This window comes from Elephas maximus, chromosome 4 (assembly GCF_024166365.1).
Source record: "Elephas maximus indicus isolate mEleMax1 chromosome 4, mEleMax1 primary haplotype, whole genome shotgun sequence".
In the NCBI taxonomy this organism is placed as follows: Eukaryota; Metazoa; Chordata; class Mammalia; order Proboscidea; family Elephantidae; genus Elephas; species Elephas maximus.
Genome location: NC_064822.1, coordinates 101906918 through 101925811, shown reverse-complemented (window position 1 = coordinate 101925811; position 18894 = coordinate 101906918). Strand labels below are relative to the sequence as shown.

The 18894-nt window shown below is 40.7% G+C and overlaps 1 protein-coding gene across 1 annotated transcript in view; it reads right to left on the bottom strand.

The window, feature by feature from the left end:
* LOC126076297 (uncharacterized) overlaps window positions 1–18894 on the bottom strand; it is a 113591-nt gene that overhangs the window by 75014 nt on the left and 19683 nt on the right. Inside the window, exons 3-4 of the mRNA XM_049884853.1 lie at window positions 4149–4249; window positions 1027–1108 (exon numbers count right to left, since the gene is read on the bottom strand). Of these exons, the coding sequence (XP_049740810.1) occupies window positions 1027–1108; window positions 4149–4249 (183 nt within the window). The remainder of the gene's footprint in view (window positions 1–1026; window positions 1109–4148; window positions 4250–18894) is intronic.

The following is an 18894-nucleotide window of genomic DNA, read 5'->3' as shown; positions in this document are numbered from 1 at the left end:
CTTCTATCTCTTGAGAGATAAAATGTGGTACAGGCCCCATCCTAGGGAAACTCCCTTTACATCAGATCAGGGAGGTGACCTGATTAAGGGCAGTGTTACAATCCCACCCTAATCCTCTTTAGCATAAAATTACAATCACAAAATGGAGGACAACCACACAATACTGGGAATCAATGGCCCAACCAAGTCAACACACATTTTTGGGGGACACAATTCAATCCATGACAAAGGTCCAGAGGGAAGACTACAGGCCCAGAGGCACAGGAAGCAGGGCCCAGAAGCGTGTTTGCTCAAGGTGGAGAAGAGCAATTTCACTTTGGATGACAGTGACTGGAGAACAAAGGAGCATGCTCTGATGGAATGGATATATATATATACATTTTTTTCTTTTAATGTTTTTTTAAGAAAGGTGGGGCACTCTGGAGGAAGGAGGACAGGGAATTGAAGTTGATGAGTGCCCAGTAAGAATCAGAAGGCTTCAGCAATGTCAGGGGAGGGATCTCCTCAAATAATAGAGGAGAGGCTCCTACCGAATGGCTCCTGTGGACTCCCGGGTGAGGGGTTCCACGCCTCTCCTCTGGGGCCTGGGATGACAGTCAGTGTGGGCACTGGTAGCATCAAAGTTATCCTTTGTGGATGCTTCTCCAAGAATTCACATGGCTCTGAATGCCAATTAAGGGAGCTGGCCAGGGGCTGGAGGGGGAGGGGGGCAAGGGGTGGTTGGGACTGCCTGGAGGCAGTACTTCCCACACACTCCTACTTCTTTTTCACTAGGTAACTTACATCCCTGGGTTAAAGTATCTTAAACACAAGGATTACCTAATAGTTAATCATTTAATTCCATAAATGGCAAAAGTTATTCAGTAATGAAAAATGTGTGAAATTTATCTAATAAAACAGTTTTTGATATTAGAAAGAGAAAATGGAAAACACCAACTCCTCTATTTCAGTATTATTACTTTTGGGGGGGCTCCTATGTCAAAGCAGAAAATGCAAATGCATTGGACTAGGAGTCGAAGCACTTACCTTCCAGCAATGGGTCTGGCAGACACCAGGTTGGCTCAGCGAGTTTGCCTGGGCTCTTCACTCTCGTGTCCTGTTTTCTTTTCTGTAAAATGATGAGAAAAACTTATGAATAACAGCAGAACATTGTCTGAGGTATTTTCAGTTGTTTTTCATATTCAAGCGAAAGCTGGACACTGAATAAGGAAAACAGAAGAAGAATTGATGCCTTTGAATTATAGTGCTGATGAAGAATATCGAATATACCACAGACTGCCAGAAGAACCAACAAATCTTTCTTGGAAGAAGTACAGCCAGAATGCTCCTTAGAAGCAAGAATGGCAAGACTTTGTCTTGTGTACTTTGGATACGTTATCAGGAGGGACCAGTTCCTGGAGAAGGGCACCATGCTTGGTAGAGGGTCAGTGAAAAAGAAGAAGACCCTCAATGAGATGGATTGACACGGTGGCTGAAACAATGGGCTCAAACATAGAAACAATTGTGAGGATGGTGCAGGACCGAGCAGCCTTTTGTTCTGTTGTACATATGGTCACTATGGGTTGGAGCCAACTCTATGGCGCCTGACAACAATAAAATAATGGAAGGATATTTTAGCTCTACTCCAGATTTAATTTTCTCACTTTCATATATGTTTTTCAATTAAAAACTATAAAACTTGTTAACTGCAGCATTATTAGAATATTTTTCTACTCTTTGTGGGAACATGTGGAAATTATTTCCCAATATTGATGAGGGCATGAAATAGCTATTATGTGTGTCGCATTAGGCATCAATTTGCCTGTGTTTTCTTTCAAAAGATATCAGCACTTTCAGTCACTGTCTCCATCACTAGTTCCCCACTTGCTCTTTCCCTATGACTTTTATTCTATCAGAATCCGTTTTAAAACTGCTCCTTCCTAGAACCCTTTTAAAAAGGGCAAGATATTTTCTCCACTAAAAATCAATGACTATGTTGGGCACAGTATTAACAGAACAAATTCTAAAACTCAGTTTTAAGCAATGGTTTCTGCCCTCTAAGCATATAATCAATATCTCCAAAACCAAACCAAACCCATTGCTGTCGAGTAGAGTCCGACTCATAGCGACCCTATGAGAGTAAAACTGTCCCATAGGGTTTCCAATGGGCACCTGTTGGATTCAAACTGCCAAACTTTTGGTTAGCAGCCGAGAGCTTTTTAACCACTACGCCACCAGGGTTTCCTATCAATCAATATCTCACCTGGATTTTATTTTTCTTTTTCACTCCAGGTCCCCATTACCTTAAGCCCTAGTCCCTTAACTAATTTCTGCCCCATCAAGCCTATCCCCACCATTTCTTCATGCCTGGCACTACCCACTTTTTCTTCCTAAAATACTGCTACCACTCTATGTCTGTATTTGACTTCAGGATAAAGTCCAAGACCTTGATCCAACCCTCAGATCTTTCCCCACTGGCCTGTGTCCCTCTGAGCAGCCCTAGCCACCGTTACTCCCTTACACAGTCTATATTTCAGGAAGATTCCCTCTTCTGCACATCCCAGACTATTTCCACTTTGCTCATACTCCTCACTCACTTGAAACACCTTCTTCCCTTCTCTCAAACAAATTCCACTGGTCTTCCACACCCAGCCGAGATCCCCTTTCCTCTACAGAGGTTTTCCTAACCTCTGTATCTTGAAGAGCACTCTCCCTACTTTGTACAGTTCACTGCCTGGCACAGCAAAATAAATTGCCAAGTTAGACTCAGACGCACTTCCCTGGTTGGGCCAGGATTTTCTTAGAAGTGCTGAGCTCCCCTTAGACACGTGGGGTCGCCACAAGCTTAGGGTCGCTGTGAAACATGGTTGTACAAGGCAGGTGTCAAAGTACAAAGGTGGGGCCCCTGACTATTCTCAGTAGAATAGGACTGGGGAGGTCCAGGGTGAGCCAGCCTCCAGTGAGAAGGGAGAACCAGAGAAAGGGCAGGGGCGACCCATCCAGGGTTGGTGGCAGCAATCCAGATAGTCCCAGTGAAGGCTGCTGTGGGCAGCTTTACTGTCTTTCATCACATGTTATCTTCTGGGTCCCAAGTATTGTGTCTTTCTACCTTCTACCACTGCCGCCCCCCCACCCCCCCCAAAAAACCTATTTAGACTAATTAGAGGGGGGTTGGGAAAACTTGAATACCCTAAAGTTGTAGAGGCATGGGTACCTTAGTTATTTTCTTTTTTTCTAGAGCCTAACACAATAATTTGCCCTTAATCCTTGCCTGGGTGGTGCAAATGGCAAAGTGCTTAGCTACTAACTGAAAGGTTGCTGGTTCCAACCCACCCAGAGGTGTCTTGGAAGAAAGGCCTGGAGATCTGCTTTTGAAAGGCCACAGCCTTGAAAAGCCCATCAAACAGTTCTACTCTGTAACACATGGGGTCCCCCTGAGTAGGAAATGACTTGGAGGCAACAGATTTTTTGTTTGTTTGTTTTTAATCCTTGTCCTAGTGGGCTGCCAATGAATGTGGGCCAAAGAGAGCTTTTGAACCAGGTGTGAGTGAGGTTTCGCCAAGCGGTGTCTGGCTAAGTAAGGTCTGACTCTCATAGCACTCAGATGACGACTTGCCCTGGAGTAAAAATGAAAATGATAATATAATGAACTAACATTTATTGAGGTCTTACTATGTGGCAGACACTGTTCTAAGCACTTTCCATTCACTAATGCTTGGGAGAGGGTCAGTGAAAGAGAGGAAGACCCTCAACAAGATGGACTGACACAGTGGCTGCAACAATGGGCTCAAGCGTAACGATTGTAAGGATGGTACAGGACCGGGCAGTATTTCGTTGTGTTGTACACAGGGTCATTATGAGTCAGAACTGATGTCGGAACTGACTCCATGGCACCTAAAAACAACAATGCATTTAGCGCTCACAGCAGTTCTGTGAGGTGGTTGCCATTATTATTCCTATTTCACAAATGAATAAATTTTGGTGTCTTAAAGGTGAGCTGCCTTTTCTGGGTCACACAGCTAATGTGTGGAGGGCTCTGAGATCACAGCTTTATATTCTTAACCACAATAGATGTGCAATAACTATTGTCTTCTTTTTGTTCTGTTTTAACTTAGGGGAAGAGTTTAGCGGAGCCTTCTTTACCATGAGGCCAAAGGAGAGAAGCTCACCTGATGTCTGCTCTGGGTAAGGCAGGAAGTGAAGAAGTCCTCAAAGCTTTCCTGATGTTTCCTGTGATGGCATCCTCTGGGATCTTGGGGCCTCTCATTACCTGAAATATGAAAATGGCAAATGTTTAATTATTCATTTCCCATCCCCCTTAACAAGGGGATTAACTGCTGTGTGAAACAAAAGGAAACAGTCTGACCTTCAGGCTGTCAGGAAGTCATAATTAACTCAAACCTCGAGTCAGTCCAAATGAACAAATGAAAGGATTTTACTGCTCTTGATGCAAATGAGCTATCGGGGTCACTAATTGAAGTCACATAATGGAGCAAGGACAGTGAGAAGATAAAAGTGTGCTAAAAATACACTTTCTCGATTATGTTCACAGGTCTTCCTCCGGGGTTTGCAAAGCTCCATTGACTTCCCTGGTGTCTTAGGGTTTTCACAGGTGGGTGGAGAAAGGGCTAAAGAGCTGTGGTTTGCAGGGGGAGTAGGGGAGGGGAGGCTGTGTGAGTGGGGGCAAGAGAGTCGGTTCAGTCTCAGATATGGGGGTTCATCAGCAAAGTGGAGGCTAACTTGAAGACCTGTTCCTCACAGTTTCAGGACCAACTGGTTGGTTTTTCATTACTTGGTTGATTGGTTTGACCAAAAGCTACTGTGGAGTTGGTTCATGGAAATTTTCTGTTGCATGGCACGTAGCACAGCCTTGGAATGTAGACCTTCACTGTTAACATGGTCACGCGTAGCTGCGAATTACTACTGTCAGGCAGCTCGTGACTTCATCATGGCTTCCGGCAGAGCAGTTGGGGACCACATTCCAGGCAATGCTCAGTGCCCGTCTTCTCTTGAGCATTTAATGAGCACAGTGCGGTAGGTGCCATACAGATGACATGACGGCATCATCCTTGCCCTCCTCTCTTTCAGAGTAACACATTTTTCAAAAGGCCATCAAGCTCTGAAAGCCTCCACACACAGACACTGCCTGACATGTAAATATATGTGTGCCCAAAATATGGCAAATGAGTCACTATTAATACTCCAGAGAGTCATGGGGATTCAGGCAGCCAGTCTCATTCTTCTGCCAAAAGTTCAGAATGTTTGCTCAGTGCTTATTTTTTCTTAGCTCTGTTCTTGGTTTGCTTCAGTACATTTCCTATTTAGATATGCCACTGAGTACGAGTCAGATTTTATCTGTGTTCTTATGAGAACATCCCAGAGCATACAAGACAGGAATGGGAGGTTTTTAAAACTATTGGGGCCTTAAAAATTATACCAGCTAGCAAATATGTTCCATCCCTCTCTACCGTAGCAACTAGCACCTTTGCCACATGCAGAAATTGCTAAAGGAAACGTGAAGAAACTCCCTAAGTTACTTATATTGATAATATATTGTAATTAACTATTTCTCAAACACTTACTCTTGCCAGACACAGTGCTTCTATACGTCATTACTAAGCCTCACATCAATCCTAAGGACTAGGTGTTATTCCCATCTCACAAACCAAGGCACAGAAGTTATGTAGCTGACCTGAGCTGGCATGTGAGTGACTCTCAGGGCTGGAATTCAAACCCAAGGCACTTTAGCTTGAGCCATATGAAAATGCCTGGAGTCTATCATTTCTGCCCCCAAATGGCAATTACATGGTTCAACCTAATACTGCAATGTGTTGTTCCTGAAAAAAAAAACCCAGAATCTGCTTCTGACATCACAAGGCAGCGTGTTGATTGGAAAATTGTAAAAAGGGGTAAAGGGAATGGTAATATAATCAATTATCTTTGTTCCAATCATCATCATTACTATTTTAAGTAAAGACATGATATGAAACTTCACTAGAAATGGCAAAACATGTCAAAAATGCTCCAAAACATGCACATTCTCTGGTTCATTCTACCTGATAATCTCCACATGTAATCATGCTCACCAGACTTTTCCAAAGCATTGAAATGATTTCTAATACTTAAAAACTTTGTTGTTAGGTCGAGTCGGTTTCATCTCATAGGGACCATATGTACAACAGAACAAAACACTGCCCGGTCCTGTGCCATCCTCACAATTGTTGCTATGTCTGAGTCCATTGTTACAGCCACTCTGTCAATCCATTTTGTTGAGTGTCTTCCTCTTTTTTGATGACCCTCTATTTATTTAAAAGCTAAAGGTGCCAAAATGTGGTTTTTGATAGTCTAAGAGTCTGTAACACAGATATATTAAAATGATAACTTAGTAAGAGCAATTTAGTTTCTTGGCAACTATGTGGGAATCGATATAATAGTGCTTTAGGTAGAAGCTCTTGTCCGTGACAAATTAGTTCTCCAAAAGCTACTCTCTTAGAAATAATGCAAAATAAACCCAAGTATTCCTTTTAATTCTTGGTTTTCTCCATTGTTATAACTAGAATGAGAAAGATTAGGGCGGCTAATGATGACTGTTGCATTTAATACATGATGGTTACTGATCAGTGGCTTGTAAATGCATAATAATTGGCAAGGTTTATCATCACAAGTTTGGGACAAGGGATAAACAAAAAGAGTTAATAAATTTTAGAATGAGATTTCAGGCATGAGAGGGATCTCATTTTACTAAAGGGGAAGATGAGGTACAAGGAAGCCAAATAAGTGTCAGGGCCATTCAACTCACTGGTGGCATTTCACTGACTAGCATTCTCCTGACTCCTAAGCCAGTGTTTCCCGTCCTAAAATCATAGTTTGGTCTAAAGTAATATTTCTGTTCCTTATTGCCTACATTTTTTCCTTGAAACCTCTGGTGCAAATTATAAAAGATGTGCCCAACAAATTACTATATTAAGATGAACCCACTATCCTAGGTGACTGTTTAAGACGAGATGGAGTAAACTAGATTCTTCAGATTTGTTGAAACAAGATGATTAAATAATTTTTCATGTCAACTCTGATTTAAGGACTAAATGAAGAAGACATGCATTTATCACCAGAATCCAAAGTGCGATTGGCTTTTTGCAGAGCCAGAAAAGATTTCCTTTCTATTCTACCTTTTCTAGGCTTCCTGTTTGCCTCCCAGGAGCTCCTTGGAAACTCTTGGGGAGTTCTACTCTGATCTATAGGGTTTCTATGAATTGGAATCGACTCAACAGCAAGGGCTTGGGTTTATGGAAGGCACTGAATTTGATATACTGGCGGACTGCATGTGACTCAAGTTTCCAACTCAATATTATGAATAGGAATCTGGACCAACACAAAGTTAGTGATAGTTTTACCATGTTACTCGTGACCCAAACAAAACAACTGATGCAGACTAGTGCTTTAAAGCGAAAAACTCCTAATATCTTTTATTATAACAAAAACATATAGAAGAAAAAGGAAAACAAGTATGTTGACTGATGGATGGATGATTCAGCTGGTTTTTACATAACAATGACTAATGCCATAAAAATGAGGCCATTCAGAAAATAAAGCATACTATTATAGCAGGAAAGACCAGTATACATAACAGAATAGAGAACAAAACATGTGAAAAATATTGTTTTCTTTTACTTCTGTATATGACTTTTGAGTGTTCTGAATATTACTCTGGCCTTTAATGATACAGACAGGGAAATAAAATGTAAATGATAGTCTGTCAGAACGAGCAATCTTTTATGCCCAAAAATAATTTTTCTAAAACAATATTTATAAATAGTTCTAGATTCAAAAGCTTCTTAGTAATATTCCTCCATTGGTCTTAGATCAAATCTGTGATCTAAGTAAGTAGTTAACCACTGCACAATGTAACCCGGTGGAGCCTCTGGGTCTATACACCTATGCCTGCATTAACGTAAAGCCTGCTGTGTCTTTATTAGCTCTATGACTGGTGTGTAATGGATGTGAGCCTGAGGAAGAGTTGTGGGCAGATGTTGGGAGTTGTCAGATGTAATGGGAGGTTGTGCTGGCTCAGAGAAAAAAAAAAAAAATTTCAATTGCCATTATCGGCTCTTTTTATCACCACTTTAAGAATGTCACTGGGCTACCTCTTATTCCCCCACCCCTTCCTAGGCTGAGGAAAGGCTAATTACTGTTTTCCTCGTGCTCTTCAAACCATTCTAGCAGAGCCCACAGAAGTTCAAGGGTACAGGCAAATCCAGAAGAAATGGCAAAAGGGAAAGGAGGTTTTTGAAAAGGTGTTATTCTGAACAATAGGCTCAGAAGTTCTGAAAGTATTCATGAGAGGGGGAGAAGGAGTATCCATTGAAATGACATTTATCAACTGCTATATTTGTTAAGAAGGAGTCCTGGTGGCACAGTGGTTAAGTGCTCGACTGCTAACCAAAAGGTTGGCGGTTTGAACCTACTGGCTGCTCCGAGGAAGAAAGGTTCGGCAGTCTGCTTCAGTAAAGATTTACAGCCTTGGAAACCCTGTGGGGGCAGTTCTACTCTGTCCTGTAGGGTCACTATGAGTCGGAATTCAACTTGAAGGCAATGGGTTTTTTTTAATATACTTGTACAAGGGTGCTAAGTAGGCAAGTATGGTGGAGACATGATCCCTGTTTTCAAGGCACTTATGATTTGATACAAAAACCAGCTGCCTCTGAGCTGCATTCAACTTATGGTAACCCCATGTGTGTCAGAGCAGAACTGTGCTCCTTGATGTTTTCAATTCCTAGTTTTTGGATCCCTGATGGTGCTCCAAAGTTTGGATGCTAACCAAAAGGTCAGCAATTTGAATCCACCAGCCGCTCCTTGGAAACCCTATGGTGGTAGTCCTACTCTGTCCTATAGGTCGCTATGAGTAGGAATTGACTCAATGGCAGCTTTTTAAAAAAAAAAAGTTTTTTGGAAGTAGATAGCCAGGCCTTTCTTCCCAGGCACCTCTGGGTGGGCTTGAACTTCCAATCTTTCGATTAGCGGCTGAGCCCGGTAACTGTTCACACCACCCAGGGACTCCCATGATTTGATAAGATAGCATGTTTTAGTGTGCACGGAGGTCCCTGGGTGGCATAAACGGTTTGTGCTCAACCACTTACCTAAAGGCTCAAACCCACCCAGAGGCACCGTGGAAAAAACCCTGGTGATCTGTTCTGTTAAGATCACAGCCATGAGGAGGGGGGGTGGGAGGTGCAGGGATACGGAAAGGTTTATGTGTAAAGACAAGTAGTCCTTTTAGGCAAAGTAAGTGTTCAGCTACTGAGATACGGTGCTCCGGGAAGACTCCTTTTAAAATGTATTCCAACTGGTGCCAAAGATGGTTTTGTTAATTGTGATTCCTTAGTGTCCATTTTTGCCTTCTCACTGCTGTGCTCTTCTGAAACGTTACTGGAAGCATCAGCGAACTAAGTATCTGATGGTGTAAATGTCCTTCAGATCACTTCCGTCCCTGACAGGAGAAAGAAGGGCCCCAAACCAAAACACTGGGAGTCCAGGGGGAGAGGGGAAAACGCATTCGTCAGAGATTGTTGGTTGCTAGGAATCAAATCTCACTCAAATGAACTCAAATTAAAAAGAGGAGTTAACTGAAAAGATAAAGCTGACAATCTCACAGAAATCCACAAGCAGGAAACGAAGGCCCAGCTGGACTTCCCAGAGACGAAACTTGGGAACTCGAAAGTCAGAAACTCACGTGGATAGTCTCTGAGTTCTCTGCCTCTCTCTCTCTCTCTCTTTTTCTGTCTCTTCTTCCTTTGACTCTGTGCCTTGTTTTTTTTTTTTTTTAAATCATGTTTAACTTCTCTCGGTAGACTTTGGCTTCCTTCGTTCATTTATAAGTTTGCCCTGAAATAACTTTGGTTGAACTAGGCTTTCGCTTGCCCTGGCACCAGCCTCAGCCCTGGCTGGACATGACGTCTTAATCCCGGTACACAACTACTGACCTTAGTTTCTGTCAGCTGGTTCACATTCATGAGAGAAAATCTGATTGTTGTTGTCCACAAGACTGTCCCTAGTCTAATCAGAGTGAGGCGCGGTGGACATGGGACAATGCTGGGGGCACCTAGGCCTGTCCTTCCCAGCAGAGACTGTAAACAGCAGTAATTCTCAGAGACAGAGGTCAGGGGTGGGGCACAAATGTCCTCATACTACCCCAAACCAAATGTGTCTTTCTCACATTGTGCCATGGGGCAAGCCTTACTTGGAGAGGAGCTGGACCCTTTTTGCTCTAGCACAAAACCAAGCAAGATAGTATTTGGAGCTTGGTTGAAAATTCAGCTTCTAGTTCTCCATCCTCTCCTTCCCTCCCCCAACTGCAAATTTAACAAAAACCAAACAGCTGCTATAATGGGGGCACAGCCATCACTGTGAATGGAGCTAAGAAAACTTTGAGTGAACTGAGGAAATAGAGCTAGAGACTGAGGTACTTTTAATTCATTCATTCATTGGATTTACTTTGATAAACACTGTTCCTTGTGCTAAATGAGTAGAAGTAAAAGCTCCAAATTTTATCAGTCCCTCTTTGGGGCATGTGTTCACCTTCCACACGTGCAACTGTGAGCAAAGGAAGCAGAACCTAGATTTCACCGCTGAGAAGTTCCCAAAATATGCTTAAAATCTATTGTACCTAAAAATTTCTAAAATCAGGGTATTCATCAATGTAGATATGTGAAAAATTATAGCATCTGGCTCTGAAAGCTAAGTTCAGTTCAGTGCCTGGAAACAAAAACTAAGCAGAAGGCCTAAACTAAACAATATTGTCAGCTTTCCCTTCCCTTTCCTACTCATGCGGGGCTTAAATGTGAACATTCAGTCATGGGGAAACTCACTGTGTTTGCCACAGACAGATGCTTATGTGTGTTTTGATTTTTTTTAATCTAGTGATAAGGAGCTGTAGAAAGAAGGAAGACGGTGATCATTTAAGAAGTTGTAATTATTTTGCATATTTACAGGGGTGTAAGGAGCCCTGGTGGCACAGTGGTTAAAAGCCTAGCTCCTAACCCAAAGGTCGGCAGTCTGAATCCACCAGCCGATCCTTGGGAACCTTATGTGGCAGTTCTACTCTGTCCTATAGAGTAGTTATGAGTCAGAATCGACTTGATGGCAACAGGTTTGGTTTGCTTTTAGAAGGAGGTTTGGTGGCACAATGGTTAAGCCCTCGGTTGCTGCCCTAAAGGTTGGCTGTTCAAACCTGCCAGAGGAGCCACAGGAGAAAAGACCTGATGATAAGCTCCCGTAAAGACTACAGCCTAGGAAATCCTATGGGGCGTTCTATTCTGTTAGTAGGGCATTACGCGTCAGAATTGACCCTACGGCCGGCACACAATATATTCTAACAAACAACAACATATTCTACAGGCATATTTATCTTTATAGACATATAAGCTATTTTAGGTGGTTTTTAGTTGATGTGAACCCCTGGTGGTACAGTGGTTAAGTGCTCAGCTGCTAACCAAAAGGCCAATAGTTCGAATCCACCAGCCGCTACTTGGAAACCCTGTGGGGCAGTTCTGCTCTGTCCTATAGGGTCATTATGAATTGGAATCTACTTTATGGCAATGGGTTTGGTTTTGGTTTTGGTTTTGAGTTGATACAGATAGTCAGAGGATTGAACTAGGGTCCAAGGCCTTGTATAAACATGCAGAAGTCCCTTGTCTTCCATGATTCTCTGCTTGTCTTTTTTGCTTAATCCATCAAGCTATTAAGATGATCAGCTGAGGGGCTGAATGCTTATACTCTTTGAAAACTGCAAAATAATATTCAGCACATGTTTAGATTTGACTGAGTAAATTCAGTACTTTATCAAAAATCAGTATTGTATAACCTGACCCTGCTATTGAAGTTAACTTACACAAACTTAAATATCTCTTTTTTGGTAGATTATTTAATCAAATATTCCATCTCAGATATATTTTGAACTAGCGTTCTGAGCTTACACAGTATCTGTTTTCCAAGTTTATTTTCTGAAAAAAAGTCATATTTGACATGTATTATAGGAGCTGATTAAAGCACTCATTAAAAAGCGTGTAAACTTCTAAAGCAGATACTTATTAAACAAAGCAAATAATATCTATAATACTTTTTTAAGGAGAAGTCTGATTTTTAAATATTGGATTTTCTTAAAGCAAGGGATAGATTTTGCAATCGAATTTAATCCACAGATTTACTGAGCCTCAACTATGTTTATGCAAGATATTGTACTAGGTGCTATAGGTGGGTGACAGGATATAAGAAAACTAAGTCCTCAACAACCTTATAATCCACTTGAGAGAACAAGCTACAGGAAATATAATTGAATTAATTGGCACTGCTGTACACCTTACATTAAAACCCACTGCTGTCGAGTCAATTCTGACTCAGCGACCCCACAGGGTTTCCAAGGCTGTAAATCTTTACAGAAGCAACTGCCACATCTTTCTCCCATGGAGCTGATGGTGGCTTTGAACCGCTGAACCTTTTGGTTAACAGTTGGTTGCTTTAACCAGTAAGCACCAGGGCTTCTTACACATTACATTAGTATCTATTAATATTTAAGTATATTGATGCACAAACAAACAAACAAAACCACTGCTGTCAAGTAGATTCCGACTCACAGCAACCCTGTAGGACAGAGTAGAAGTGCCCCACAGGGTTCCCAAGGCTGTAAATCTTTACAGAAGCAGACTGCCACATCCTTCTCCCACAGAATGGCTGGTGGGTTCAAACTGCTGACCTTCAGTTAGCAGCTGAGCACCACCAGGGCTCCCCAAGTATACTGATACTAAACTCAAACCAAACCTATTGCAGTCAAGTTGATTCGGACTCATAGCAACCATGTAGAAGAGATAAATAATTAATCCATTAGTCCTAAAGATAAAGCAACATCAGTTTTAAGGAACAGATCTTTGAAATCAAACTTAGTCTTATTACCCCAAATAATGCTTATATTACTTGAGCCATGTTTAGCCAATGCTGGATATATATACATATATGCGTATATCCATATATACATATATGCGTATATATGGATATAGGTGGTCTCTACATAGCAGTGACAGTAAGATGTTCCTAAAATTACAAAAGTTGGACTCATGTAGGGATATGATGTTGTAGAGATACAGGATTTCTAGGAGGCTGGGAAGTTGAAGCATGGGTATACTGCTCAGGAATGCCTAGGCACTGACTCCCATCTCCTGGACCCCCAAAATGAGCATGTGATCTCACTAAGAAAAAATTTAGTTCCAAAACAGAGCCTGACTATTATAAGCATTATCTTAAATTGAGTCAATAAACACAGAATGCTTGTATAAATTCTTCCTGAGTGGCCATGTAAGCCCTTAGTATGAAAGGCTGGAGTAGAACAAGAAACTGTAGGGCACAGATTAGAGCTGCCCAGCAAGGAATTTAAAATACCACCATCTACCATGATAAAGAATATTGTGAAATGATGGATAAGATACATAAAAGGATAGAGGATTTCACCAGAGAATTTAAAACTAGAAAAAAATTAAATGGACATTGTAGAACTGAAAATGAAATACCTGAAATTAGGAACCTAAAAGCATGAGTTTTACAAAATAGTGGACACAGAATAACTAGTGAATAGTGAGCTGGAGCAGTGAGCTGGAAATAAGGCCAATAAAAAATATCTACTGTGAAGCACAAAGAGAAAAAAGGATGGAAACAACAGCACGAACACGATATATATGGAACAGTTAACACACAAATATAATTGGAGTTCTAAAACTCCAGGAGGGAAACAGAGAATAGAAGAGAAACAATATTCAGAGATAACAAAAAAATCATTTCCAAAGATATCGACCCACAGATTCAAGAAGCTCTGTGATCCCCAAGCAGGATGAACACAAGAAAAACCACAGCTAAACACATCGTAGTCAACTGCTGAAAACAAAAGATAAAGCAGCCGGAGGTACCAAAGACACATTATGTTCAAAGAAGCAGATTTATAGTTAACATAGCCACAGAAACGATGGCTGCCAGACAACAGGGGAGTGACAAATTTAAGTGCTTAAAGAAAATAATTGTCAACCTAGAATTATATCCTACAAAATATCCTTTAAAAATGAAGATGGATTAAAGACATTTTCAGACAAATAAAAACTGAGGAAATTTGTTGCCAGCAGACCCACACTAAAAGAAAACTAGAGGAATTTCTTTAGGAAGAAGTAAATAATTCCAGACAAATATGTGGAAATGCAGGAGGGAATTAAAAAACACTGGAAAGGTTAAATATATGGGTATTTTAGTAACTGTAAAAAACAATAATTGTAATGTATTTCGTAGTATAAAATGTTGCTGTTGTTAGGTGTGGTCGAGTCAGTTCTGACTCATAGTGACCTTATGTACCACAGAACGAAACACTGCCTGGTCCCGTGCCATCCTTACAATCGTTATGCTTGAGCCCATTGTTGCAGCCACTGTGTCAATCCATCTCATTGAGGGTCTTCCTCTTTTCCACTGACCCTGTACTTTACCAAGCATGATGTCCTTCTCCAGGGACTGATCCCTCCTGACAACATGTCCAAAGTATGTAAGAAGCAGTCTGGCCAACCTTGCTTCTAAGGAGCACTCTGGTTGTAATTCTGCTAAGACACATTTGTTTCTTCTTTTGGCAGTCCATGGTGTATTCAGTGTTCTTCACCAACACTACAATTCAAAGGCGTCACTTCTTCTTCGGTCTTCCTTATTCATTGTCCAGCTTTCACATGCATATAATGCGATTGAAAATACCATGGCTTGGGTCAGGCACACCTTAGTCTTCAAGGTGACATCTTTGCTTTTCAACACTTTGAAGAGGTCCTTTGGAGCAGATTTACCCAATGCAATGCATCTTTTGATTTCTTGACTGTTGCTTCCATGTGTGTTGGTTGTGGATCCAAGTAAATGATATCCTTGACAACTTCAATCTTTTCTCCGTTTATCATGATGTTGCTTATTGGTCCACTTGTGAGGATTTTTGTCTTCTTTCTGTTGAGGTATAATCCATACTGAAGGCTGTGGTCTTTCATCTTTATCAGTAAGTGCTTCAAGTCCTCTTCACTTTCAGCAAGCAAGGTTGTGTTATCTGCATAATGAGGGTTGTTAATGAGTCTTCCTCCAATCCTAATGCCACGTTCTTCTTCATACCGTCCAGCTTCTCAGATTATTTGCTCAGCATACAGATTGAATAGGTATGGTGAAAAGATACAACTCTGATGCACACCCTTCCTGACTTTAAACCAACCAGTATCCCCTTGTTCTGTCCAAACAACTGCCTCTTGCTCTATGTACAGGTTCCTCATGAACACAATTAAGTGTTCTGGAATTCCCGTTCTTTGCAATGTTATCCATAATTTGTTATGATCCACGCAGTCGAATGCCTTTGCGTAGTCAATAAAACACAGGTAAATATGCCTGTGTTATTCTCTGCTTTCAGCCAGGATCCATCTGACATCAGCAATGATATCCCTGGTTCCATGTCCACTTCTGAATCCAGCCTGAACTTCTGGCAGTTCCCTGTCGATAAACTGCTGCAGCCACTTTTAAATGATCTTCAGCAAAATTTTGCTTGCATGTGATATTAATGACATTGTTCAAAAAAAGACCAAGACGGATGTCAGAGGAGACTCTGAAACTTGCTCTCAAACATCAAGCAGCTAAAGCAAAAGGAAGAAATGATGAAGTAAGAGAACTGAACAGAAGATTTCAAAGGGTGGCTCAAGAAGACAAAGTATTATAATGACAAGTGCAAAGAGCTGGAGATAGAAAACCAAAAGGGAAGAATCCACTCGGCGTTTCTCAAGCTGAAAGAACCGAAGAAAAAATTCAAGCCTCCAGTTGCAATACTGCAGGATTCTATGAGGAAAATATTAAACGATGCAGGAAGTGTCAAAAGAAGATGGAAGGAATATACTGAGTCATTATACCAAAAAGAGATAGTTCAACCATTTCAAGAAGTAGCATATGACCGGAACCAATGGTGCTGAGGGAGGAAGTCCAAGCTGCACTGAAGTCATTGGCAAAGATCAAGGCTCCAGGAATTGATGGAATATCAATTGAGATGTTTGAACAAACAGATGCAGTGCTGGAAGTGCTCACTCATCTATGCCAGGAAATTTGGAAGACAGCTACCTGGCCAACTGACTGGAGGAGATCCATATTTATGTCTATTCCCAAGAAAGGTGATCCTACCAAATATGTTAATTATCAAACAATATTAGTATAAAAAATATATACAAACAAAATTTATGGCAAGAAGAACACAAAATAGTAGAGGGCATATTAAAAGGCCTAAGGGTCTAATAGTATCAGAGAAGTGCTAAACTAACAATTTGTATGCTTCTTTAATAAGTCCAAGATATATGTTGTAATTTTTAGGGTAACCACTAACATATTAACAAAGGAATGTATAGCTTGTAAGTTATTAGAATGAAAACACTGAATAATAAAAAGTTTTTAATAATCTAAAAGAGGCAAGAAAGGAGGAAAAAGGAACATAACATAAAGGAGTAGAGCCTAATATAAAATGCAAAATAGGATGGTAGAAATAAAACCAATTATATGAATGATTATATTAAATGTAAATGAACTAAACTTGAAGTAAAGTACTAAGATTGTCAGACTGGATAGACAGTTCATAATTATAAAAGGAAGATATTACAATACCAAATCTCTAAGCACCCAGTAACATATTGTTGTTGTTACATGCCATCGAGTTGGTTCCAACTCATAGTGACCCTATGTACAACAGAACAAAACATTGCTTGGTCCTGTGCCGTCCTCGCAATGGTTGCTGTGCTTGAGCCTATTGTTGCAGCCACTGTGTCAATCCACCGCGTTGAGGGTCTTCCTCTTTTTCACTGACCCTCTACTTTGCTAAGCATGGTGTCCTTCTCCTGGGACTGGTCCCTCCGGATAACATGTCCAAAATACATAAGATGAAGTCCTGCCATCCTCCCTTTGAAATAAATAAAGCAAAAATGGACAGAACTAAAAGAAAAGAAAAAAAAAGGAGAAATCAATAATCACAGTGGGAGGTATTATTACATCTCTCTAAATAGCTGGTAGAATGAACAAAAAATATGTCTCAGTAAAGATACAGAATTTATTGGAATGCTGGTAAATTCTTGATTTGGGTGCTGGATACACGGTTGTTTTGTCCATGTTCTGCTAATCCTCTTCTGTGTGCTACATAATTCTTATCTCATGGCTGTCTTTGCTAGATCTTTTTTTTTTTTACTGCAACGTTGGGCAGAACTCAAATTCTGCTTATGTAATTATTCAGTTTACTTTCAGTTTACATATTTATACTTATATTTAATTGAGGTTCTGCAAAATTCTTGCTATAAATTACTTATTACTGGGAACTGGCTTTTTTCTCCAGGTGGCTCTGCAGCTTTCTATCTCTTTCTGAAATGAGTTCTGTGTTCTTTGTCCATCTGCCTCTCTTTTCTGCATGATCGCCATTTAATCTTATTTATGACATTGTTCTGCCTTTGCATACTCTTGTTATTGCATGGATGAAGGAAGAGGAGGGAGATTGTCTTTACTAGAGTAATCTTCTGATTGGGGAAGAATCGTGATGCCATTGTAATTATTGTATAACTTAAGATTTCACTAATTAACTGCTTCGTGTCCTCTATCCAGGGATGGCATTGCCATATCCCAGCCAATCTGAATTTATGGTCTTATTGGCAGACATCTCTCTCTTGTGGCAATGGATTCATCATGTTATAATAGCTTGATACCAATAAACATTAAAGTCATCAAACTAACTGCTCTTCTCTATTAGTTCACACTCACCAAACATAACTATATTATATATTAGGCTTCCCAAAGCTATCTTACAGCCAGAGAACATTACTAGGCTAATATCTAAATTCTGATCCACTTGATTCTTGCTCTAAATCAATAGGTAGGTATTGTTTTGGTTTATATCATAAATCTTTCTCCACACATTAAATTAACTCTGGGACACGAAACATATCAAGTTTTTGAACCTGTCAAGTGGGGCTGTGTTGATGTTATCAAGGTGAACCTACATGGACAGCTGACCATGCAGCTTTCCCCCATCACGCCCTCCAAGCAAACACACAAATAAACACATTTTGACGTCTTTGAAAACCCTAGGGAGTGCAGCTCTATTCTGCACACATGGGGTTGCCATAAGTTAGAACTGACTTAACGGCAACTGATTTTTTGCCTGCTTGTTTGTTTCGATGGCACTAATTTGTTTGTTTCGAATCAATGCATATCCTGCTTCTGAAAATACAGCCAAGGTTCTCAGTGCCTTCCCATCAAAGGGAATTTAGAAAAGAGGAATTTAGAAGCAATTGTTTTAATAAATATAATTGAGTGAATGAAATTTCTACTTTGAGATAAATGTGGACAACTGCTACAGTAAACATGTTTTCCATCATCCTGTTTCTGTGGATTCATAAAGAAGGAAATGCCAATGAGCAGACTAATCCTTCAGCAACTTGTTCAGATTTGCACATAACTTCTTCCAATGAAACCCTGCTTGGTTTCTTACCATGTATTTCTATCCCAGTGCAAGAGGCCAAGTAATGGCATGTCAAAACTCTGGAAAGAGTGATTTTGACTTTTTGTTTTATTTTGCTTTTCCTGATAGTTCAAAACTCCTTTGGGTACTCTCCAGTGTGTACAGAAATTGCCAATCATCACTATTGACTAAAGGTCTTCACCTAGGATGTTCCCCACAAAAACCTAGCTTCAAGTCCCAGGGGCTTTGAGAAGCCCAGGCATGCAGGCAGGGTGGCCTCATTCCAGTCTGCAGCAGCTCTCAGGAAGAGCCCCTGAGAGTAAGGCAGGGCTGAATCAACAGCAGGCAGGTCCTCCAAATGAGGACCTGATGTACTCTGTCTGCTACAGCAGGGCTCC